Below are 27,525 nucleotides of genomic sequence, written 5' to 3' on the forward strand. Positions count from 1 at the left end.
ATAAAATATCAGAAATAAAAAAAAAAAAATTGCAAATTTAATTTTCTCCAAATCAAACATAAAATGGGCAGTAACTTATTTTAAAATAAATTACCATTTTATAGTTCAATGAAAAAAAAACCAGGAAAAATAAAACCACTTTATTTAGCAATAGCACTTACTGGTGAATTCAATGGTCTACTGGACACCATCTCAACATTTTCTGAAGTTGACGCAACAAATTGTTTAGTTTTCTTCTTTTTCTGAAAAACAAAAACAATAGAAGAAATCAGGGGTTTTGTTAAGATTTATGATAAAAGAGAACATAAAAAAATATGGAAGAACGTTTCCTACACCTAAAACAACCAAGACAAAAAAAGAAAACTAAATAACTGTATAAGATTAACTCCCTAAAATCTTTATGAATAAAAATCACAATAAATTCATTAAAAAAAACAAATTCACAATAAAAAACTATAAAATCGAAAAATGTTTTCAAAATACCTTTGGTCTAGGTAATGGTTCATCTCCTTCACTTTTCCATCGATTTTTTTGTGAACTAATTTCATTTCTGTAAGAAAATAAATATTTTATCCAAATTAAAAACTTTTAGTAAGATTTACAACAGCGCCATCTATCGATTTCATACAACCCTTACCGTGCTGTTGGGTTTGCAGCTGCCGATTTCTGTTCTTCAAATAACGAATCAATCTGAAACAGTAAGTAGTTTAACGTTAACTAACCAATAAAGAGCAGTGTTTAAAGATAAAATATGGCATTAGAAGAAAATCAAATTATCATTGCCTGTCCAACGATAAATCATTATATGAAGACGGGGCACATGCAAGATAAACATTTCTTTTTTTCATACGAATCCAACAGCGAGTGCAAATTACAGGATGCATAATAAAATAATAATTTATCATGCTTAGGGGAGACCATTTATAGAAGGTATATTTTCCCATGAAATGAACACAGGAAACTATATGTTTTGATGGTCAACTCCTATTCAGGGGCCAAACGTTTAGGGAACACCCATCACGGCCATAGCCACCAGTACAGTTGGTAAGGTTTCAACATGACCACTTTTTAACTGAGGTCTTTGAAAACCCAGTGGCTTGAACAGAGATTGTTCCCTTTTCTTGTGAAAACTGGACCACTTTATTTCTTGTGGCTACTTCACTGCCGATTCTTTTAAGGGATACTTTGTTGGGCCCTGAAGGTGTCCTTTTAATAGGAGTTCTACTGTAATCAACATTTCCTTTATAAAAGGTTAATAAACGATAAAAACAATATAATACAGTAAACTAATAATCTGCTCTACACAAAAGATAGATATGGGAAGTGTCATTTGAAGTGATCTTGTAATCCTCAGAAATCCTGTGGTTTAAACCTACTAATCATGCCAGACATTTTAAAGAGGCTTAAATCAAATGAACTCAAAACTGACAATAAAACTATTTGTTTCAGACACACCATCCAGGGGACAAGCCTTAGTAAATGGACAGTTTTACTCCTTTTTTTCTAAAAAAAAAAGCCAATATCCAAAATCATTGTACTTGACAGGGCTAGGATTTGAACCCATCACTCAGAGAATTTGATTAAGCAAACATGTTGAATCAAATGAACTCAAAATTGAAAATATAACTTTTTGTTTGAGACACCCAATTCAGGGGAAATTAAGGGAACATCTTTTTTTTCTTCTAAAAAACATCCCAAAAAGAAAATCATTGTACAGGGCTAGGTTTCGAACACATCACTCAGATAATCTGTTTTAAGCATGCATGTTAAACCACAAAGCTAATATGCCACTATTCAATATAGTATACATATTATATTGTATTAGCATACGTATTATATTTGTCATCACATTACAGACATTTTTTTTGTGGGTAAGATAAACATAAAAAGCGATTCTAGTGAGACATCATTGCAACTTATTTTTAGATGTCCTTACAGAAGAACTAAACTTACACCTGTAAAAGACATTTGTCGTGATTCCAGATTAAACTTTATCGAAATTCAAGGTCCTAAACAGGTGTAGGGGTCAATTGACCAACAATATCCATTGGGAAAAAAAAGCTTTTGCGTAGGAGTGATAAGAACAATGAGACAAACGCATAATAAAAGTATGACATTATTCAAATAACCATTATTAGCGCTGATGCCTCAGAATATGGATAAAACCCACATCAACTACGTCATTAAATTAAAGGTGTAAAGATGAGTGGTATGTCCATTTAAGATAAATGTATTTTTTAACAATAGGGACTTGTCACCATATACAAACATTTTGTCTAGAGTATATATTGTATCATGTTATTGCAACTAACTTTATGATGTACAGTTAGTGATGCAGTGGAAAAAAAATGTTGGTGATGATGCATTCTATGTTGAATATTTGGGTACAACAGAAATCTTTCCTGATAAAACATGTATGAAGCTATTGTTGATAATATACATCACTTTTGTATTAGGGAGCTTTAGATTTGCGATGACCCACGACCAAACTACGTCTGTTAGTTCATTGTACGCATGTGGAGATGATTCATCGATTAACCTGATCTAGGCTAGTTGCTAGTCCTCGGTCGCTGCGAATCGAAAGCTTATTGAATGTAGGACCTCGTAAAATAAAGGGATGAGCAGTTCACATGTCATAAATATGCAATAATATGTCTAGAGTTAAGTTTAAAAAATGTGTCATGGAAAAACAATACTCAAGGTTTAATACTGTTTGTCGAGACAGAACCAGGAAATAATTCTTGTGATACCCTTGATATTGAAGGCTGGAAGTAAATAACTATTGTGCTTTAAGACAAAGCTTGTCTCATTGCATACAAAAATTGATTGATTCAGTAGAACCCCTATTAAGGGAACACCTTTCGGACTCTGAGAAAAATGTCCCTTTAATCGGATCCTCTGAACATGGATTGGCTATAAAGTTAAGACACATACATTTTCACTTGTTCCTTTTCACGGATTGTGTGGCTCTTGCCAAATTTGGTGCTTTTGTCCGCTGTGTAACAATAGTCGCTAAGCCACCTGACTATTAGTGTGTCTTAGAGAAGGGTTCTACTGTAGTATTCCACTACTTTATTTGACAAAATATTTTATTTTAATTGGAAACTACACACCGTATGTTTGCTCCAAATGTGATTTCATGGTCAACACCGGGTTAAAATTCTACTATAGGGTTTGGCCAGCAGATTTGTTACTGAAATGGTCATTCAGGTTTGGAATAGAACCATAAAAATAGATAGACAAATAACTACATCAAGACATCCTCACTTTCTATTTTCAAACAAAATTATAGAGGGCGCTATATAGAATATCTAGTCTTGCAAAAATGACCAGATTCTCATGCTATAATTCTACACCCAATGAATATAAAAATATCACAGTCATGCTAATGTAAGTATTTCATCTATTTAAAATAATTCAAGATGTGGTAATTGGAAATTACTACAGGTAATAATTGTGCAAAATTGTGACTGAATACAAAATATTATGGTTATAATAGCAAAGCATGTAATATTTACATTACATTTCTTGGCAACAGTCACAGTACTTTTGGTTTAGAAACAATAAAAGCAGCAACGCAGATGTTTGACTACACAATGTTGCATGCTGGGACAATTGGCGATATGGCAAATTTTAAACTACCCAACAAACTACTGACCTTCACTGACCTTCATTATCAGAGTGATGATCGAAATCATTCATGATCATAAACTATTCTGTTCATAATGTAATTTATTGGTTTGTTTAAAATGAATCTTCAAAATCAAAGTGGTGTTTTGGTATCTATGAACATTAGCCTTAATAAGTTTATACAAAACGGCTTTAAGGGTCTTTCACACCTGTTCCGGCACTGTTTCGACCAGGGACCGGCAACTCAAAATGAATGAAAATGTTTCGTTTTCACGCGATTATGCACATATTGATTGCCGCATAGCTGTGTTGAGTGTCGTGAAAACGAAACATTGACAGTTGATTTGCTGGCGCCGGAGCACAGTGAAAGGCCCTTTATTCCACAAGATCGGCACTGAATAGTTTCCAAAATTAAATTGCTGAGAAATCAATTAATTTTATCTATTCTGATGGTGAAAATGATCAAATAGATTGAGATTTTGAATTCTCAATATGTGTTCTGTATCTTTATTTGGAGTTACCCTTGTTTTATTTTAAATTGCATTATGAATTAGAAACAAAATCGAACATGGTTGAGAGAAAGTTGCAACATGATGAAAAGATTAAAATAAACTGAATGTGTTAGCATTGGGTGTAAATAGACATGTTTGTAACTAGTAAAGGTTGGTTCCCACTATAGGATGCAATGCAATGGCGTAACGCAGCGTTCAGTTGACCAATCACAAGCAATGCATCATATGAACTGGTGTTTGTCATTGGTCAACACGCTTGCGTTGCGTTTACGTCCTTGTGTTACGTCCTAGTGGGAACCAAGCTTAAACATATACCTGATCTTCATCAGAACCAGTTGAGTCTGTCACATCCAGCTAAATTATATTTAAGCAAATAAAAATAAAAGAAAGGGAGAAAAGAAAGAGATAGGAGAAATAAATTAAGTGAAAACGCCAAAAAAAATAAAATTGGTAGCAGAGACTGTACGTTTTGATACAAAATTAATAATTATAAACTTAAGTGAAAAATAATTAGTATGAAAAGTTGCAAGGATTATAGGGAACACACAAATAGACAAATTTGGATGTCTGGAAACGAGAATTGAATCAAAGCTTATTAATCTATTCTTTCTTTTAAATGTATTCTAAAAACAACTTCTTCAATCCAAGGGTGTTCAGAAAGTTTAATGGATTGGCCAATCTAAATTCTACAGGGCAAAAATCCAAGGTATTCGTAGAGTTGAATGAATTGGCCATTTCCATGTTAGTACTGTATTAATTTGTTAACATGTGTGACAATTAGAATTCGCAGCTAGAATATTTAAATTAAATTAAAATTTGTAGGCCTCCTACTATGGAATAAACACAATCAGTTTTCTAACCTCTCTTTGTGCCCTTTCTCTGTCATCCCTTTGTCTTTCCATCTCTTCCATTAGTTTTCTTGTTTTCTTTTTCTCTTTTCTTCTCGATCTTTGCTCTTGTCTCTTTTTCCATTTGCTTATTTCATATTGAAGTTCTTCAATATTTAGATACAGGTGGCTTTTATACCAAGACTAAAAAAAATGAAACAATAAAATAATTTCATTTATTTTTAAATTTTCACAATCCCATATGCTTTATGATTTTATATATTTAAGCAGGACAGGATAGCCCAGGATAATCATAAGCGAATTAATTCACTATCCTTCACAAAGGTGACAATTCTGTTTACAAGACAAACATACCTGTAGACAAGTTGCTCTACATTGAAACAAAGGAGGAGATCTATTCACAACTTTAAATCATTAACATTTTAAAAACTTAGACGGAAATCAACTAAACATTACTGTATAACCTTTCTCTTAATGGAGAATTAATTTTGCTATTGGTTTGGGTTTTGAAATAAAAATATATAAAAACTTCTTTGATACCAGAGCATTAATCAATAAATGGAATTCACTACCTGAATGGGTTGTGACCAGCAAAAGTATTAAATCATTTAAAAAACTATTTTTATGAGAGAAAAGCCACCTTACGTGTTATACTCATAGTTACTTTACTAAAGGTAACATTATTAGTTATTATTATGATTCTGTTTCCTGATTTAATTTTCAGGGGACACTATAAAACTTTAGCCCTAGACTAACTTTAGTCCTGGACTAACTTTAGTCCTGGACTATGATTAGTACTTGTCTATCTTTAGTCTTGGACTATCTTTAGTCTTGGACTATCTTTAGTCCTGAACTATCTTTAGTCTTGGACTATCTTTAGTCCTAGAATAACTTTAGTCCTGGACTAACTTTAGTCCTGGACTATCTTTAGTCCTGGACTATCTTTAGTCTTGGACTATCTTTAGTCCTGGACTATCTTTAGTCCTGGACTATCTTTAGTCCTGGACTAACTTTAGTCCTGGACTATCTTTAGTCCTAGAATAACTTTAGTCCTGGACTATCTTTAGTCTTTGACTATCTTTAGTCCTAGAATAACTTTAGTCCTGGACTAACTTTAGTCCTGGACTAACTTTAGTCCTGGACTATCTTTAGTCCTGGATTTTCTTTAGTCCATTATTAAGCTAGCTCTTTATATCCTACCTATTAAACTATATATTTACTAACCTTAGGTACACGAGCATCGACCATGAGCTGTTTCTTGGTTTGATTGTCTGCATCGTTGACATAATTCGCTACAAGTTGTTTACCTGCAAGTGGTGGCAGACCTGCTGAATTTTTTACTCCGACCGAGTTCTTGAAATGAGACCTGTTCTGGATAAGTACTGGGGCAGGTGGTAGAGGGCGCCGTTCTCTAACGTGGCTGAACAGAGGCTGATCCTGAAGAAAAAATGAAAGTTTATAAGTTTGTAGTAGCAAAAACACATTTCTCAAATTCTTCACACACCAGTAGACTTTTAGATATATTGATAATAATTTTTTTTTATGTTTTTGTTAAATATTTCGTTTTAATGTTACATAATAGGTATTCCCTTTGACTTAAAATTGAAAAAAAAAAAGTCATTTACATGAAAAGAACTTTAATTTAAAGCAAAAAGAAGTTAATTTTATTACAACTGCCTATACTCATGGTATGTGCTGTATGATTTGATTTGAATTTATATGAAAAATCATTATAAAAAATACCTACAAATTGATAACATTAATTATTGACTAAACGTAATACATTTTCCAGAATAGCCCCAAAAGCTACAGAATAGAAATAGCCAATGGTTAAAAAATAATATGTGTCTAGTCATGGAGTTCTAGTGTTGTTCTGTGCAAAGTAGGCCTGTGCAGTACAGAACAAATGACAAATCTTCTGAAGAGAAGAGGGAAAGTACATTAGGTATTTATATTGGTTCAGATATCAAACATAAAATTTAGAATCATAGCCAACAGACTTTATGGAGAGTCTCTGTTATATTGTTTGATAGTGGGGAAGAAAAGGACATACTGCTCTCTATTTTATTGGTGTACATTAAAGAATCAGAATGATGAAATTCAGTGGCTGTAAAGTTTACAAATAAACAAACCATCTCCGTATGCGACGTTTCTGAAGTGACACTAGATGATGACGGATGAATCCTTCCACTACGTTTTCGGGATGCTCTAATTTTCACAGGGATATCTTCATCTAGGTCGGTGTCCCTAAAATTAAAGAAAACAAGAGTTCATTAAACATAATCTCCAGATTTACTGATATCCAAAGATAATGTTGCTAGGATTATCATTGAATCATGGACACTAACACCATTTGCTTATACAGTAATTATTATATAAATCATGAATTTTTATGAGTTGAATGGGAAGAATATTTATGAATTAAAGGAACACTCTCATTGTCCTAACATAAACTGAAAAAGTCCCATGTCATAGCACACATAACATTTTCTCTGTCTTTCTTTTATATAACAGTTTGACCAGGGAGTTGTTATTGTTATTATTATTATTATCTAATAACAACTCCCTGGTTTGACTTTATAAAATTATGCAAATTAGACTTTACATTCTATTTTGGTTATATATTCGAAAATGTTTAATTAAATTACTAAAAAGCTAAAACATTTTATGGTCAGACGTTGGTTTTGTATTTATAGAGACGTGATCGATACAATTGAATTTGCATCTAATAGCTTTGTAATGTTTATATATCTGCAAAATGACGACAGGTGGTTCATTGGTATAAATCAATATGTACAATGTCTACATATATTTCAACATTATCAACAACCATTGTGCATATTATATCATATGCAATATCATGTCAGTATGATGACGTACAGTGAATATAAATGTAAATTTACTTAATTTTTAATATTTAATGATTTCATAACCAGGATCCAGTGAGTAAAGTATAATTAAGATATCCATAACAAGTTATTGTTATACATTTCATATTTACATTACCAGGCAGAAACTGTTTTTGTCAATTAATAAGCTTTGGATTACCATATTTAGAATAAACACTCACCGTGGAATATAAACAGCCCTAGAATAAAGACCCTTTATTTTTTTCTTTGCTTAAACGTCCCACCAGATTCCTATACAGCTGTATTATAACACATTTTTATTTATAGTATACAGATATTGACTGCTTAGAGGTTAAATATAAGATTTGACATCCCCGAGGGAATGATATTAAGTTCGAAGGAATATATATTTCCCGAAGCGCCAGCTGAGGAAAATATATATTCCCCGAGAACTTAAGATCATTCCCGAGGGGATGTCAAATCTTATATTTTACCGATATAAAAGGCGATATCTGTTATATTATATAGCCAAGAACAAGTCTGCTGGGTTGGGTGAAGCTAGGCTAGGCCTCCTATAGTATTTGTATTGTATGTAAACAAGCCTGCCTAGACACCTTACCTTGCGAAGAATAATATACAGATAATTACTAATTAATGATTCCTTGGCAATAAAATATTCACTTAGGCCTAGGTCGTTTAAATTAACAGAAGAATTTCCATCAATAAGCCTATTAATAATAATATTATAATCAGGTAGGCCGAATAAACAATTCGTCTTCTTCTCTTCGAGGAGCCGAATCGCCGGATGTTCAGCGCGTACTAGTTACTAGGTTACTACCGTGAGTTTTGACCAATCACAAACGGTGTTTCATCACATTTAGGGAGGACTAATAACAAATGAGGGCGCTATGTATGCATAGCTTAAATAGTTTAAAAGATTAATTTCTTCAAGCAAGTTCCGTGGCGCAGCGGTTGAAGCGTTGTCTTGTGATGGAGTGACAATTCCATCCCGAGTTTAAGATCCAGTAAATTTTGTTTATTTATCGGCAAACGCGAGTGTTGCACACGAAAATTACACAGTCAATATCATCGAACTCGAGAATTTATATGATTAATGACAGGGGACACGATAATTACGCGAAAATTACTCAGTCAATATCATCATTCTTGAGGATATATACGATTTACGATCCTCGCAGCGGTAGTCATGTGACGCAGTTTCAACCAATCACGTTCACGTATTTACATAGGCTATGTAATTGTCGGAGACTGGATTTATTTGATTGTCCAGACCTACTTTGCTGAGGGAGGGATATTTTATTTTAACGTTACGCCTAGTATGTTTTACAGTTTCTTCTGCGGATGTTTATTTGACTAGTGAGATAGTAATTAGGCTAGCGCGTTCCTCTCACTGAGCGGGAGATTGAGACTCTGCCTTGAGAGAGACAAGACGTGTCTGGCAGAGACAGATGAGAACCTTGATTATTTACTATTTTATGAGCGTGTAACTTGATGTAATTCGGTACGTTGTAACTTATACTTATTGATTATTGTCTGATTGTATTTTAAGTTCATGATTTAAGGTGTTTAATGACGAGATTATTCATAGCTCGGCCCAATATTAATTTGTTATAAGATGATATAATGGATGTTCGCCTATGATAGGATTAGCCTCTTGGGATGGTTCGTTTTGATAATACGATCTACTGTTTACTTGATTATGATTAATATGAATGCTTATGACTATGTAATTGATTATTGTTAATTCTAATTGCATTTCGATGGCTTTATTCAATCAAAGTAACATTTAGTTATCTTGTCTTTCATAGAAAATAAAAATTAACAGTAAAAATTATTAAAATAAGAGGGGCAACATTCCTAAAAAGCAAAGCTTGTATAAAGCAGCCCATAGAAAATGAAAAAAAAACAAAACAGGACAACACGGGAACCGGAAACAGGACAAAAACAGTAATGAAGACTTTTAGATTCAGGGTACCGAAAAGACTAAATATCAAAACTACAATGAGTGAAAGGATAATTAAACATAACTAGATAAGAGGTGCCGTTTCAATTTAAAAGAAAAACTCTTCTTAGACAAAGCACTTTTTATATTAACTGGTACGTTATCCCAAAGTTTAGGACCAGTGAACTTAATACTATGTTTAAAAGAAGTAGTTTAAAAAAAAGGAATACGTATTTGATTTGCGCTCCGAGTACTGTGGTTATGAAAATTAAGATTGAAACTAAATAAATCATCAAAGTATGATGGCAGGATCGAGTTTAGCCATGAATAGAGGAAAACACTTTGTTGAAGATGGTTAATATCCTGAATTTTAAGAAGACCAAATGAAGAAAATAAAGGATTGGAATGGGATAAAGGAGGAGCATTTGCTATGTATCTTACGGTTTTCTTTTGGATCAATAACAGTATGTTTAAGTAGGACGGGTATGTATTACCCCAAATAATATTACAGTAAGTGAGGTAAGGGAGGATTAGTGAACAGTAAAGAATTCGGAGTATGTTTTGAGGGATGAAAGATGATAATCTATATATGATACCAGAACTTTTGGATATTTTGTTTTCGACTTGAGTAATCTGATGTTTCCAATTTAGCTTACAGTCCAGATAAACACCAAGAAATTTAGTTTTCTCAACAATAGGTATTAATTGATCTTTAATTTTTAGTTTAAAAGTACTAGTATTTAGTGGTATTTGTGAATTTTTGAACACCATACAACAGCACTTCTTTAGATTAACAGAAAGTATGTTAAAATTTTGGGTAGATTTTCGGTTGATATTTTAAAAAGGGAATCTATATTTTCATCAGTGTAAATTAGGGTTGTGTCATCAGCATACAACAGAAAAGAAAACATATTTGAGGCATTATGGATATCATTTATGTATAATAAAAATAATAGAGGCCCAAGCAGGGAACCTTGAGGGACTCCACAAATAATAGGAAGAAAATCAGAAAGGGTGTGTTTAAATTTATTATTGGATTTTTGTGACTACGATTGTTATAGCCTAATTGTTAATTAAATTTAGTTAAGATACGATGTGCGTAGCTGCTTATATGTTGATGATCATTAATTTGCGATGATACTATTATGCCTGCGATTGTACATTAAGAATTTGCATTGTTATTGGTTATATTTATTTAGAGCATTGATAAGAACAACGACTGTGTACCAGAGTGGAGTTGACTCTTGATTGTTTGGCTACTTGTATGAGGGCATTGCAGGTTCGATTTTTTGTTGCTTACTGTAATTATGTATTCGATCTTGTATTAATAGTTAAAAGAGTATTTAAGATGCTTGAGTTTTATATGAGATAATTGCTATGGAAATATATGCGTTTACGCCTATGGATTATATATGTATTGATAATTTGTGTTAAGCTGTGTAATGGATACGGGGTTGTATTAGAAGAGATCTATGAGAGATCAAGTTAACCTTTTATTTGGGGGTATCAGTGGTATGTGTAATGATGCACGTATTGATTATTCTCTGTTTACATTGTGTTTCAGGGGTGTTTGTACTTTTATCCTTTCGTTTTGCTACATCTGTATCAGTTTGAAGTTGTGTTCCAATAAACGTCTAAACAACGTATCCAGTATTTGGTCTATTCCTTTGACGTGTTTGTTCGACTCACGACATAATATTAGAATTTATTGACTGCTTCAATATGATATAGAAATTACAAAGCATTATAGTACTACATTTGATAATTTCTTGATATTAAATATGATTTTTTTTACATCATGCTGGCATTCATTTGAGTATATACAGTATATGCTACCGTTTTAAACCCCAAAAAATAAATGCCCACCTTGAATAAAAGCTTTTTTTAAATAAACTGCTCCCTAAAACCCTCTTAAACAAATGTCCTGGTAATAAATATGGTTAAACAAATAAAAAAACTTACTTCATTTGGGTACCTTGACTGTGATGTTTACCATTACGGTACCTTGGTTCATTGAAGCTAGTTTCGCTGGCAATCAGTTTCCCTCGATCAATACTAACTTTAAAACGTCCCAATTCAAGAGCAGATACAGCTCGATCTACCGTTTGCTATTTTGAATAAAAATGTAATCTCAAATAAAATTGTGGAATGCGTAATTATTATTTTATTTCAGGTATAGGTTATACAAGTAATCAGATGTATCAAACATGTACTAAAAAAAAATCATCTCCATATTGTTTTAAATCAATGATTTTGCTTATTTTTTTTCAAAATAAGCTACATTTCCCCCTTAAATCTTAGATGATGAAGTAAGTATATCTATAAGATAAAAAGAACAGTTTTTCACTTAAGCACTTCTAAACAATCTTGACTTAAGCTAAAAGATTGATAAATGCCAGACCAGACATTTTGGGCTAGTCCAAAAGTGTCTGGCAGTGCGTAACGGCTATGAGTATTCACTGGCTAAACCCAGGGCCCCCGGAGCTTACAGGGGCCTCTCAGCAGGGTCTAAAGAAAACAACAGACTTTAGAATAATATGCTGAAAAAGGCTGAAAGTGGCCAAGGCTTCCAGCATTGCAAGGTCACTTAGGGTCCCTGAATCAGGGGCCTCTGGCCTCTGCGTTATGCCACTGGTGTCTTGTTTTTAGAAGAGGTAACTATAGGAGTTTGAAATGGCTTCATATAAAAATAAATATAAATCTTTATTTTAAAATGGAGGCTTTAAAATGTGTTGTTCCACAACGCCGTATCAAAGAAATACAACTATCACAACTATCAAAATGATGAACAACATCAAAAATCATAAATTGAAAGGAGGAAAAAAAAAGGTATAAATTTATATAATTTTTGGATAATAGATTTAAAGTTAGTAGATATAAATTAAACAGAAATGCTAAAATTATAAAACTCAGTTAAATAATTAAGAAGAAATTAATCTTTTGAAATTGTTTAGGGAACAAGCATTTTTTGTGTTTACAGTATACCAATTTCGTTCCAAATTATTCTGTATTTGGCTTTACTATACACAAACCTTGTATCAAATGAGAATTTACTTTGTGTAAATGTATTGGTGTTTATAGAATTCAAATGGTTGAGATATGTTACTGAATCTCGTGAGACAGTGTGAGCAATACATTTACAACATCTATGCATAGTCAACAATTAATATTAGATGAATACATGTAAATTTGACGTTTTGGCTTTTTCAATTTCATTAAATCTTAATAAACATAAAATAAGCCTACAATGAATGATTTATATATATCCATTTACTTCATCAAAGTTCATCGTTCTTGTTAATAAACCAAGAATTTAAATGACATTATGCTACCGAAATGCTTTGAAGTAGAGGCTGATAACATCATAAACATTTCACACAGGTTATTTAAAGATATTTGTTGATTGAGCAGATTAACACACTCCTACATGTATTAATATGTAAAGGTTTTAAAAATTAAAGAGATCAACGTATTACAAACTGAAAATCACAATAACAAAAATAAATTGAATCAAACAAACAATCTAATGAAATTAATAAATAAATTATAAAAATAAATATTGATTTGATTCAAGCTACAGTTATCATAATATGAAATACTTGCAATTTAATTGAATGTTTGCCAATTCTAAAAGTGTTATAAATTAAAGATATGTTGCTATAGTGTTTTCTCACTGTACAGTCATATTTATGTAAAGTATAAGCAATCCATTCAATAATTCAATTGTTATAGGAAATAAGCAATTCCAATTTCAAAAGTGGTATAAAATAAATTTAATTTGCAAAAGTGCTGTAATTCTATTATATAAATTTTCAATCGATTTAACTGAGTGAGTGGCCAGGCATTTAAGAAAGTGGTTCCTTGTAATCCATAGTCATAAAATTGGCATGAGTTTGAGTTGGTGGTAGTATGAAACTTCTCGAACTATATACTGTAGGTCCAGCGTACACAAAATGATCGTGTGCACTAAGAACTTTACAGTACATCTTTCAAGACAAGTACAGGGATTACCAAGGTACCAAGTGGTACTTTACACACAGCCACTGTCGTGGACAGAGCACCTGAATTTGTACCAATATGACGTGATCAACACAGAGGCCTGAGGCCCCTGGTTTAGGAACCCCAAGTGGCTTTCCAACACTGGCGGCCTAGGGCGTTTTTAGCCTTTTTCGACATATTTTAATGCCCGTTTTTTCCTCTGGACACTGCTCAGGGGCCCCTTTAAGCTCCGGGGCCCCTGGGTTTGGTCAGTGAGCGCTCATAACCGTTACGCCACTGGCCGTGATGTGGTAGAAAAGTGCAACATCCAAGTCCACAGCGCCATGAGCATATGATCTTTATTAGCATCACACTATAGGTTTATTTTTATAGTAATGTGTTTTGTTTGTGGGTCCCTGCGAGACAAGTTTTAACTTCTAGAAGGGATTCATGATAATAATGACTTCCACTACTTTATCTATGTTCACTTTAATATCTTTTTTTTATTTTTGTATATGTTCATTCATTATTATCTGAATAAATGTAATCTGAATCTGAATTTTACTCTAAAATTGGTTTTATATATTTATATACAGTATACTGTATAAATAGTAGGCATATCCTTTTAATCACATTCGTTTTAGATCCAATTTGATAAAAAATAAATTATATTTGCGATAGTTTTATTCACTAATTCATATCTTGAGTCATAGCAGCAAGTCATAAATTACAGAATCCATTTAATAACAGGTTACTTCAATACAAGATTAACAAGTATACGATCTGAAAAGCGGCACAAAATAAATTAAACTCTGAGGTTTACATTTGCTAATTTGATGCGTCCATATGTATATGACTCACGTTGCACACTCCTAAAACAATGTTATGTATGGTACTGTATTGCATCTATTGAATAAACCTTGTTGGGAATACAAAGGTAAAACATATGGCAAATTCAGTGGTGGGCGTGGAGACATTTTAAATATTTACAAAAAGTGGATAATGCACAGTATTTTCTTGAACAAATAAAGTTGGAAATATTTGATTATGGCGAGAGTTTGTGTTTTTTACCATCATACCCATGAGAATCAATATCAAAAGGCTTCAATGAAAATGCAGACCGTCTTTTACGTGACATGTTTCGAGAATTCTATTCTCATCATCGGAACTGTAATCAACACCTAGAGTACATACCTACTAGCTACACAGTTGTATTTAAATGAGCCAATAATTAACATAATGAAGAATGAGGTAAAGCGGTTAACTTAACAATCATATTGCAAGCTTGATGCCTAAGTTATAGATTTGTTTGTTCGAGGAAGGTTTCTTCCACGTGATGGAAGGCCTTACACCGTTCTGAATCCTGCAGATGTTGAAAAATGTGAGAAGCCCCATTCCTGAGATGTTCACCCACCCTTATTGATAACCGTCTATTGTTTTCAACAATATACATGGAATTACATCCCATACATTTAAATTGAACACAAGAGCGGAACATATCCGGGAAAGGGTCGTTAGACTAAAAAAGTTTGAAATCTTAAATGATTTAAATGCTCATTTGCAACATTAACGTGTTATTTTATCGATTCTTAGTTGTGCGAATTTAGCAAACTGTAAGGAAATTTAAAATAAAAAACATTATTTTGTTCATTAATCATTGCAATAACAGAAAATATTATTTAGATATCTATTAATTTTTATTCTTAATCATTCTGAGGGGGAAACAGTTCTGGTGTAAAAAGTAAAATTAAGAATAGAAATGTCATTGCTAAAGCTAGACCAGAATTATTTAATTTGTAGTCATACTTAGTGGCGCCTAGTATTTGCTTGTTACAGAATATATTCATTGTTTTATATTGATTGCGTTTTGTATAGCGACACGACAGCATTCTATACCACAAAATAATAAACTTCAGCCGTATTCACCGAAGACATTCATTTATTTGTATTGTCCCACTGAAAAAATAATTAAACAATTTTTGTCTGAATATGTCATTTTAATGCAACAAAATAGTTATTCATTTTGAGCAAAAACAGGATTGAAAAAAAAATTATTTACCTGAAAAAAATGTAATTAAAACAAAAAACAGTCAAATGGGTTTTTGGTTGAATTTAAACATTTATTTGTGATTAAGTGATTAACTTGATTAAAACTACAAAATTATTTTATTACTTCATTTTTCATGTTTTTGGGGGACAATGCATCTTTATATAAATTAAATATTTAAGGATTTCTCGTAAACTGGTATTCCTTTTGATACAAACAATTTTAAATTTTAGTGTACCACTTGGCCTGTTTAAATGGTGACTATAAATATCTACTGCCTATTTGACAGCTCTTATAAAAAAGAGGAAGGTTGTCATATGGTTTTATAAACCAAATTCTTCATGTTTCTGTTGAGGCTTTCTTAAGCTCTTAAGCACTATCTACACTACCAAACTTGTAGTAACAAAATAATTTGGGCATGATGACATCAAATTACTACCATATTTGGGCACATCACATTTTTTTTTTCAAACTAATTTGATAGTGTAGACTGAGCTTTACTCTGTGGAAATAGATCAAAAGTATTTAGATTTAAAGTTGGCACTAAATAAATATAGAAATAAGATTTGCTTACCAGAGATGTTATTTCTGTTTTTCCTGTTCGTTTTTTGCAGTAAAAGTAAACTGCGATTGCAATGAAGATGAGAATGAAAATAATAACAACAGCCAGAGCTATCCAGAAAGCAATGTAACTTGTTCCTTCTATAAGTAACTTTAACTCCAAGACCTGGCAAATTTAAAAAGACATTTAATTAGTTTGATCCAACAATGACACAATATGTATTTTGGAGACAGATGTTAGTCCACCTTGAAGCTTTAGAAACAATTCCAACCGCTGTTAACTATGGATTATTTCATCAATATTTAGGTACCGTATTTATTTATAATAAACGCCCCGCTTTGAATAAATGCCCATCCCCATCTCTCCCAATAAAAAATCGTTTGGAAAAAAACGCCCCCACAACCCTCAATTAAACACCCCAGGACCTTTATTTTTTTCTCACAAATAAACGTCCCAACACATGCATAAACACACAATATATTGTATTACAACACATTTCAGTTTTTAGTAGAATTCGTTGACTTCCATTGACATTATTTGTGTAGTATTTTTTCATATCTAGGGAGTATTTATTTTATTACACATGTTACCATATTACACGCAAAAATAGAAACGCCTCGAATAAAGGCCCCCTACAAACTCTCCTGTTAATTAAATAATGTAACTAAAATTATTAATAAAAGTATGATGCAGCAACAATGCAAATACAGCGGCAATTTTAGAAGTTTCTGTTAGTTGGTATGACATGTTGGGGTATACTTTATAGTTCATTTGATTAATATTCAGGGAACTTTTTGGGCTGAAAGTTAAAAATTAATGGAAATTACAGATGGGAGTAGGGGCATACTGTAAGACCAGTACGCACATGTGAGGATCTAGACTTGTGTTTTCACGTAATTGAAGAGTAAAAATTGTCTTAAAAAGAATTTAGGAGCTGGACTAAAGTACTGTACATAAAAAAACTTGTTGAGATAATATAATTAATTGTGTAATATCACAAACTTGTGTAAAAACAATAAATGTTGATTGAACGAGTTGTGCTGTACATCAGTCCCGTGAATAAATAAAGTTTATATACGGTATAATTATAATCTATAAATCATACACAAATAATTATTGATGAAGTACGGTACACATTACAATTAAAATTCTTTTATATTCATTGTTTAAAATTTGTTTACAACATTTTTCTATTATGGCAAAAGATATTAATTTCAATATTTTGTTGAGTTTAAATAACTAATAATCATAAGATGTATTTAATCAGCTGTTTATTAAAAGACAAATATTACAGAATTTCTGGAATCCATTACAATAAAATCAATACAAAGTTCTTTAAACAAAAACAATTCAAAAAATTGTAAATGAAGATTAATAGCAAACAAACCACAATTTTGTCAATTCATCAGGTGATTAATAATGGCGTTGTCAATTAATTTTGTTTTATGACACGTTTATCAACTGATACATAAACGTAATGCGAGAATATTTTAAAGAGAATCGCATTCAAAATGAAATGAAGAAATCATTGAACTAGTCTCTCCATAATGTGAGCACATTGTTAAAAAAGAAATCAATATGGAAACGTCCCTAAATACCACACTACATACTGTAAAGTACACTCTTATACTTAATAACTACACGCATATGTTTTAGAATACTAATGCACTATAGTCTAGAAAAGAGTATTTAGACTAAGTTAAGATTATGTTAAGTTACATTTAGTAGTAACGTTCATTATATTTAGGGCTTATGTTAATACTAGCCTGTAGGGTTAGGTGCGTGTGGTACTATATACAGTATAGCATTGTGTAGTGTCATGTGGTGTTTAGTTTAGACTCTGTAAAGCTGTCTACACTATCAAACTTTATGTGATGTGCCCATATATGGACATGATGATATACCACTGCCATATGGCATATCATTACCATATTTGGTTTACATCACACATTTTTGTCACATAAAGTTTGATAGTGTAGACAGAGCTTAAAAGAACATAATAACATTTACTTCATATCCCAGCTGTGCACTCATATCCTCTGTTGTAAGACGTTTGTAGGTGTCTAAAGCCGTTTCTCCATCAATGACTGCTTGGCTGGAGTAAACAAAGAACTGAATATACACTTCGTCAGAGGTTGAAGTTGTCCTGCGAGAATCAGTGATCTGCAAGAACAATTAAATTCAAAGAAGAAATGGAAATAAATATTCTCCATTTTCCTCAACATCTGTAAGTGTAACACAATTTAAACCAACTCACATAAATCTCATCCGTTTCACTTGGATCATTTGTTGCTCTTTTCTTGCGAATAAAGATTTTCCCATGAGATAAGAATTTAGAAGAATATCGTTTCTCATTTAACATTTTAACCGCATTTGATTGGCCAATAGCACGCTTCTTCCTCCTATCACGTCCTTCGGCTTCAATGTAAAGGATCTCCAGATTGTTCTCCAAATCTACAATAGCAGGTTCTTCTTCATCTCTGTCGACTCTAATCAGCATAACCAGTTGATCCTCGTGGGATGCATGAGGCTCTCTGGTTGGTGCTGAAGTCGTTGAAGGAAGAGACACTGCATAGCTTGGCATTGCCACAACCTATATAAATAATTAAATTTGGATAACTGAATATTCCTTCTTATACAGTATTATTTTATAGTTAGTTTAGTAGCATTCTTCAATAATCTATCTTGTTTAAAGGAAAGATTATTAGTACATAAAAAATGAAAATTAAAGTATTGAAAATAATGCACGTAAAAATAAAACTTTTCTCTGTAAGAGATATTTTTAATTACTAATAATCAAGAAAATGGTATAATTTACAATAGTGTATTGGCATGACATCATGACAGTGCCAAGTACAGTGGATTGATAAGTTTCTATAAATAGGCCTACTATATGCCATACACAGCATTAAAAGCCTCATTAATCATAGCCATGTTTCATATAGTTTCACTTACCTTGTAAAAAGTTCTTTTTAAAAATGTATTTTAAATTAAAATTTTAAAGAAATAAACCAAAATGGAAAGTTTGTGCTCATTTAAAATAAACATTTGGTATCTCCCAACACTGGCCTGCATCCATGCCAGTAAAAAGGAAAAGGCATCATACAATATCGTAGATACTATTTTAGATCTGTATTCATCAAAATCAACATAACATGTCAACGGCACCACAAGGTAAACATCATCATCACGTCAAGACTGGCGTAGTTTAAAGATTTTTAGTTTTAATTTAGCAACATTTTAGAGTGAATGAAAATATATAATAAATATTTCAAAGAGTCAATTTCTCTAAAAGAAAATTTACTACACTCTGTTGCCTAATATAACAATTTTAAATGTTGAAAATGCATGATTTATGTTCACTGTGAAGCGGCAATTACAAATGTTTTCAATGTTTAAATATAGATATTACTGCTTTTAGCTGAATTTACTACTCATGAAAGCGAAACAAGATAATGTATGTTGTCGCCGAAGGACACTGCCTTTCCATTCAACACATCCTGTGTTGGCTTATAAATAATAGATAAGAAATATTTACTGTTAAAAAGGGTATCTGAAAAAAACTCCGGAACTTTGACATTTCTGCTACTTTGATCCCCATTAGACCACTGGGGCATACTGTATGACTGATTGGACAACGAACATCTTTCACCCTCAACAAGATAGAGTAGGTTTGTATGCATTATAGACAATTCAATCCATCATTTATTTCAATATAAGAATAATTAATTGGTAAATGGAAAAACGTCTATTTCATGAATTTAGGATGTTACAAGGGCGAGTGGGGGCTAGGGAAGGGAGGGAAAGGATGTTGTAATGCTGTATGGTTGATTGTTGTCCATCGTTGTGCTACTCACAGAGGGGTGTTTACATTTATACTTTTCTAGTTATGTATGATTCCGCATCAGAGAGGAAATGGTCTATGTCGGTTTATCCAGGTAAGCTTGGCACAAAATATACTTTTTATCCATGTAATCTTAAACGCTGATATTGTTTAATGATGACAAAATAAGTGTTACCTATAAAATGTGTTATTTTCTTACATAAGGTAACAATAATGCTTATAAAAATAATTAATTTACCTCATATGGTAATATATCTGTATAATCACTTTGGTTTAACTGATTATATGCATTTAGTACAGTATCTGCTGGAACAATAGCATTGTCTTCAACGACATAATAGTTGGCAGTAGTTAGAGTTGCATCATCATCTGCTCTTGTTACACCAGTTACCTGAATAAACATGTTTTGAAGTTATTATTAATCTTTATTATTCTCAGGTAGTTTCTATTTTTCACTTTGTACATATTTGTGGATAATTTTACAAGTTGCATCCTTAATTATAAGATGCAGGTACAAACATCAGACATTATGAAGACATGTACAAGTATACAGAGTTAAATGATTAGTATGGTACTCACAACAACTTCAATATCAGAATTAGGGTCTGACTGCCTAACTTTCCTTCTGTGTGTTTTCCTAGAGTTGTCTATGTTTCTTTTTACTCTGTCTCTATCACCCACTAGTCCATGAAAAATAAACTCTTGGTTGTTTGCACCACCTACATAATCATGTCGGTGTATAGATCGTCTCTTTCTCCGTGTTTTAACCTCAACTCCTTTAATATATAACTCTTCGAGGTCATAGCTAAGCTCCAGTTTAAATGATTCGGACTGTACATCAACGTTCACATCAACACTTAAAGTTATCTTAACTTGGTTTTCTAGTGGTATAGTTGTTTGATCCGGTGTAGTTGGTGGTGAGGTTTGATCCAGAAGCAGTGTAGTTGGTGGTGAGGTTTGATCCAGAAGCAGTGTAGTGGGTGATAATGTTTGGTTCTGTGGTGTAGTAGGCTGGGATGTTTGATTCTGTTGTGGTGTAGTAGGCTGGGATGTTTGATTCTGTTGTGGTGTAGTAGGCTGGGATGTTTGATTCTGTTGTGGTGTAGTAGGCTGGGATGTTTGATTCTGTGATGGTGTAATTGTAGACAACTGTGGTGTAGGGGTTGGCATCAATGTTGATAATGATAGAAATACTGAACTGGTCATTTCAGAAGAAGTCAAATCAGAAGATGGCAATTCTGTCATACTTAATAATGAATAAACTGATGATTCCATAATGTCCTCTGTAAGAGTAACATATGAAATTGGTAACGATGTGAAGAGTGAATCTGTTAACTCAGAATTTAAGGATTTGGTTGGTTGTACAGAAGTTGAATACAACATTTGACTATCTGTGCTTATGTCGAATATTGTTGAATAATCAAAATATTCTGTGGTTTCCAAAATTTGAGTAATAATTGATTTACTTGATTTTGATGCAGAAACTGAGACAGCTATTGATGATTGAAGTCTTGAAACTTGAGACATTTCTGTAGATGGTGTTATATCAATATTTTCAGAAGACAACTCTGGTATACTTGATATTGAATACATTGAAGCAGTATCTGGTATGGAACTGCTTAATGATTTGGTAGGTTGTATATAACTTATCATTTCACTGTTAGTGTCTAAAATTGTTGAATAATCAAGTATTGATTCTGTGGCTGTCACAATGTCAGTAAAAATTGACTCTGGTGAATCAATTAATTCAGTTAATAAATTGAAATCTGGAGTATGTGTCATTGCAAAAGCTTCTGTTGATGAAACATCATTCGATTGACTCATTTCTGATGACAACAAAAGAAATGAGGATACACCAGATGTTTCCAGAGATACTGACGTCACAAGATTTTCAATAACTGTGGACTCAATTATCTCTGTGTAATATGATTCAAACTCATACAGTGATTCTGAAGGTGGAATAATAAATAATGATTGAGTTGGAGAAATATTATTTGAAAAATTGGAAGCCCCACTTTCAGTTGCACTACTTTGGAAAACTTCTCCAACTGTCTCTAAATACTCTACAGTACTTGTAAGTTCAACATAGTCTGTTTCCCCAACTGTTTCAGTAAAAACTGATTGCATATAAGATTCTAGATCCGTAGTAAAGCTTTCAATTAGTGATGGGGTAGCTGTACGAGGTAAAGAGACATCTATAGATTCTGTCATAAAAATAGTTTCAACCAACATGGTGAATTCTGATGAATCAACTTCAGTTAATGTTTGGTACGAATTCTGTAGATTACTCGTAACTGTTTCCATCAATTGTGGTATTGAAGTACTAGATACCTCCATAGATTCTGTCATAAAAAGTGTTTGTATTTCAACCAATATAGTGCTGAATTCTGATGAATCTATTTCAGTTAATGTTTGATATTCATAAGAATTATCTTCTGTTGGAATAATACTAGTAACTGTTTCCATTAATTGCGGTGTAAGTTGAGTACTAGATAACGATACATCCACAGATTCTGTCATAAAAAGCGTTTGTGTTTCAACCAATATAGTGCTGAATTCTGATGAATCTATTGCAGTTAATGTTTGATATTCATAAGAATTATCTTCTGTTGGAATAATACTAGTAACTGTTTCCATTAATTGGGGTGTAAGTTGAGTACTAGATAACGATACATCCACAGATTCTGTCATAAAAAGCGTTTGTGTTTCAACCAATATAGTGCTGAATTCTGATGAATCTATTGCAGTTAATGTTTGATATTCATAAGAATTATCTTCTGTTGGAATAATACTAGTAACTATTTCCATTAATTGTGGTGTAGGTTGAGTACTAGATAATGATACATCCACAGATTCTGTCATAAAAAGCGTTTGTGTTTCAACCAATATAGTGCTGAATTCTGATGAATCTATTTCAGTTAATGTTTGATATTCATAAGAATTATCTTCTGTTGGAATAATACTAGTAACTGTTTCCATTAATTGCAGTGTAGGTTGAGTACTAGATAACGATACATCCACAGATTCTGTCATAAAAAGCGTTTGTATTTCAACCAATTCTGTTGAATCAATTTCTGTTTCAGTAGGGTGAAGATAACTAGTTACAAATACTGTACTCCATTCAGGAAAATATGATTCTGATATTGTTTCATAAAAATATGAGCTTTCTTCTGTAACTGTTGACCACATGTTGTTATCAGAGGCTGCAACTTCTTGTGTTTCAAAAACAGTACTCCACAAAGATTCAATATCTGAAGTTAGTGATGTGTAGGTTTCCAATTTGTCAGTAGAAGATGTTAGTTGAAAGTCTGTGTTGTATTTTTCTGAAGACACCTGAAAGACAAAAATAAGTATAATAATATTTGTTCCTAACTTAAGAAAGATCTTAATCTTAAAAAAACATCTATAAACCAGCTAATAGAATTTTTCATGGAAAACATACAGAGTATATCAATAAACTCTATTACTTCAGAAACAGTTGTCGCATAACCACCAAAATGTCAAGAATTTCTCAACTTTTCTTTATTACCTTTCGGAAAAATATGATGTACTACAAACAAACCTGATTTAAACACCATTTCAAGGGTTGTTGTTCATCAAACGTGTAAGTATTTTTAATAAAACATCAATGCAATACAATATTCATGCCAAAACTCATGCAATATACAAAATTAAAAACAATATCTACATTCAACAAGCCAAAACAAATTAAAAGCTATTTACCCTTTGTATAATCTTACCTTCTGTATTACCAAAGAGGCTGCTGGTGTGACTGATGTCATTTCAATTGTGGATGTGAATGTAATGTATTCAGTCATGAAGTCAAATGAATCAACACCTGAAGATACCGTTTCTGTCGGTATGGAAATGATAACCAGAGATGAAGTACCAAATGTAGTATAATGTTGTGTGTTGAGTTAATAGATGTTAGGATGGAGAGAAAACAAATTAGCTTGATGATATGAAATTAAACATCTTCGATAGATAGTGACATATATTACTAAAGATTTTTGGTTAGGAGTATAGATAGTAACAGATGTTTAAGATTGTGTGCAAGAACGGCTCACCTGTTTCTTGTATTCTTGTGACGTTTATAAAATCTTCCGTAGTTTTAATAGGTGAAATTACTGAAGAGTCCATTATAGTTATAAACTCGGTTATAAATTCGGTTTCTGTCATTAGTAGGTTGGTAAATGGTGTAGTAGAGTATGATGATGTTTGAGGAAAGATCACTAAAGAATGAGTGTCTGTTGTTTGTGGTAGAAAACGATTAGTATTTATACTGAAAGAGGATGACGGAGAAGGTGATGGAAAAGTTTCAAACTCTAAAGAAGAAAGGGTCTCAATGACAATTTCATTTCCAACTATTTCAGTTGTCATTAGATCAATGTCACCAGTGGACAGTACAGGAGCCGATGAAGGTGATGGTTGAACTGTTTCAAACTCAATAGAGGATACAATCTCTGTGACAAATTCAGTTTCATATATTTCAGTTGTCATTAGATTAATGTCACCAGATGATATAACAAGAGCAGATGTTATTTGATAAATGCTACCAGATGACATAATGGGAGCAGATGAAGGTGATGGTTGAACAGTCTCAAACTCTATAGAGGAAACAATCTCTGTGACAAATTCAGTTTCAAATACTTCAGATTTCATTAGATTACTGTCACCAGTTGACATAGCAGGAGGTGACGAAGGCGATGGTTGAACTGTCTGAAACTCTATAGAGGAAACAATCTCTGTGACAAATTCAGTTTCAAATACTTCAGATGTCATTACATTAATGTCACCAGCTGACATAACAGGAGCAGATGAAGGTGATGGTTGAACTGTCTCAAACTCTATAGAGGAAACAATCTCAGTGACAAATTCAGTTTCAAATACTTCAGATGTCATTAGATTAATGTCACCAGATGTCATAATGGGAGCAGATGAAGGTGATGGTTGAACTGTCTCAAACTCTATAGAGGAAACAATCTCTGTGACAAATTCAGTTTCAAATACTTCAGATGTCATTAGATTACTGTCACCAGTTGACATAACAGGAGGTGACGAAGGTGATGGTTGAACTGTTTCAAACTCTATAGAGGAAACAATCTCTGTGACAAATTCAGTTTCAAATACTTCAGATGTCATTATATTAATGTCACCAGTTGACATAACAGGAGCAGATGAAGGTGATGGTTGAACTGTCTCAAACTCTATAGAGGAAACAAACTCTGTGACAAATTCAGTTTCATATACTTCAGATGTCATTATATTAATGTCACCAGATGACATACTGGGAGCAGATGAAGGTGATGGTTGAACTGTCTCAAACTCTATAGAGGAAACAATCTCTGTGACAAATTCAGTTTCAAATACTTCAGATGTCATTATATTAATGTCACCAGTTGACATAACAGGAGGTGACGAAGGCGATGGTTGAACTGTTTCAATAGAAGAAACAATCTCTGTGACAAATTCAGTTTCAAATAATTCAGATGTCATTGGATTAATGTCACCAGTTAACATAACGGGAGCAGATGAAGGTGATGGTTGAACTGTCTCAAACGCAATAGAGGAAACAAACTCTGTGACAAATTCAGTTTCAAATACTTCAGATGTCATTGGATTAATGTCACCAGTTAACATAACGGGAGCAGATGAAGGTGATGGTTGAACTGTCTCAAACTCTATAGAGGAAACAATTTCTGTGACAAATTCAGTTTCAAATACTTCAGATGTCATTAGATTAATGTCACCAGATGTCATAATGGGAGCAGATGTAGGTGATGGTTGAACTGTCTCAAACTCTATAGAGGAAACAATCTCTGTTACAAATTCAGTTTCAAATACTTCAGATGTCATTAGATTACTGTCACCAGTTGACATAACAGGAGGTGACGAAGGCGATGGTTGAACTGTTTCAATAGAGGAAACAATCTCTGTGACAAATTCAGTTTCAAATAATTCAGATGTCATTGGATTAATGTCACCAGTTAACATAACGGGAGCAGATGAAGGTGATGGTTGAACTGTCTCAAACGCAATAGAGGAAACAAACTCTGTGACAAATTCAGTTTCAAATACTTCAGATGTCATTATATTAATGTCACCAGATGACATAATGGGAGCAGATGAAGGTGATGGTTGAACTGTCTCAAACTCTATAGAGGAAACAAACTCTGTGACAAATTCAGTTTCAAATACTTCAGATGTCATTATATTAATGTCACCAGATGTCATAATGGGAGCAGATGAAGGTGATGGTTGAACTGTCTCAAACTCTATAGAGGAAACAATCTCTGTGACAAATTCAGTTTCAAATACTTCAGATGTTATTAGATTACTGTCAACAGTTGACATAACAGGAGGTGACGAAGGCGATGGTTGAACAGTTTCAATAGAGGAAACAATCTCTGTGACAAATTTTGTTTCAAATACTTCAGATGTCATTGGATTAATGTCACCAGTTAACATAACGGGAGCAGATGAAGGTGATGGTTGAACTGTCTCAAACGCAATAGAGGATACAATCTCTGTGACAAATTCAGTTTCAAATACTTCAGATGTCATTATATTAATGTCACCAGTTGAAATAACAGGAGCATATGAAGGTGATGGTTGAACTGTCTCAAATTCTATAGAGGAAACAAACTCTGTGACAAATTCAGTTTCAAATACTTCAGATGTCATTATATTAATGTCACCAGATGACATAATGGGAGCAGATGAAGGTGATGGTTGAACTGTCTCAAACTCTATAGAGGAAACAATCTCTGTGACAAATTCAGTTTCAAATACTTTAGATGTCATTATATTAATGTCACCAGTTGACATAACAGGAGCAGATGAAGGTGATGGTTGAACTGTCTCAAACTCTATAGAGGAAACAAACTCTGTGACAAATTCAGTTTCAAATACTTCAGATGTCATTATATTAATGTCATCAGATGTCATAATGGGAGCAGATGAAGGTGATGGTTGAACTGTCTCAAACTCTATAGAGGAAACAATCTCTGTGACAAATTCAGTTTCAAATACTTCAGATGTCATTAGATTACTATCACTAGATGACATAATGGGAGCAGATGAAGGTGATGGTTGAACTGTCTCAAACTCTATAGAGGAAACAATCTCTGTGACAAATTCAGTTTCAAATACTTCAGATGTCATTAGATTACTGTCACCAGTTGTTATAATGGGAGCAGATGAAGGTGATGGTTGAACTGTCTCAAACTCTATAGAGGAAACAATCTCTGTGACAAATTCAGTTTCAAATACTTCAGATGTCATTAGATTAC

At 32.7% G+C, this 27,525-nt stretch overlaps 1 protein-coding gene across 2 annotated transcripts in view; it reads right to left on the reverse strand.

The window, feature by feature from the left end:
* The window catches only part of LOC140055051 (uncharacterized), a 34,584-nt gene extending 13,069 nt beyond the window's left edge, over positions 1–21,515 (reverse strand). Inside the window, exons 1-13 of one of the 2 annotated variants that reach the window (XM_072100222.1) lie at positions 20,813–21,515; positions 20,472–20,624; positions 18,647–18,982; positions 18,400–18,552; positions 16,402–16,554; positions 11,765–11,910; positions 7,123–7,237; positions 6,215–6,427; positions 5,003–5,173; positions 4,458–4,496; positions 638–690; positions 484–550; positions 162–242 (exon numbers count right to left, since the gene is read on the reverse strand). In XM_072100222.1, coding sequence (XP_071956323.1) covers positions 162–242; positions 484–550; positions 638–690; positions 4,458–4,496; positions 5,003–5,173; positions 6,215–6,427; positions 7,123–7,237; positions 11,765–11,910; positions 16,402–16,554; positions 18,400–18,552; positions 18,647–18,982; positions 20,472–20,624; positions 20,813–21,508 — 2,376 coding nt within the window. In that variant the 5' untranslated portion in view covers positions 21,509–21,515. The remainder of the gene's footprint in view (positions 1–161; positions 243–483; positions 551–637; positions 691–4,457; positions 4,497–5,002; positions 5,174–6,214; positions 6,428–7,122; positions 7,238–11,764; positions 11,911–16,401; positions 16,555–18,399; positions 18,553–18,646; positions 18,983–20,471; positions 20,625–20,812) is intronic. The other variant, XM_072100223.1, reaches the window with a different exon arrangement.
* Between the last annotated feature and the right edge of the window lie 6,010 nt (positions 21,516–27,525).

This window comes from Antedon mediterranea, chromosome 7, assembly GCF_964355755.1.
Source record: "Antedon mediterranea chromosome 7, ecAntMedi1.1, whole genome shotgun sequence".
Lineage (NCBI taxonomy): Eukaryota > Metazoa > Echinodermata > Crinoidea > Comatulida > Antedonidae > Antedon > Antedon mediterranea.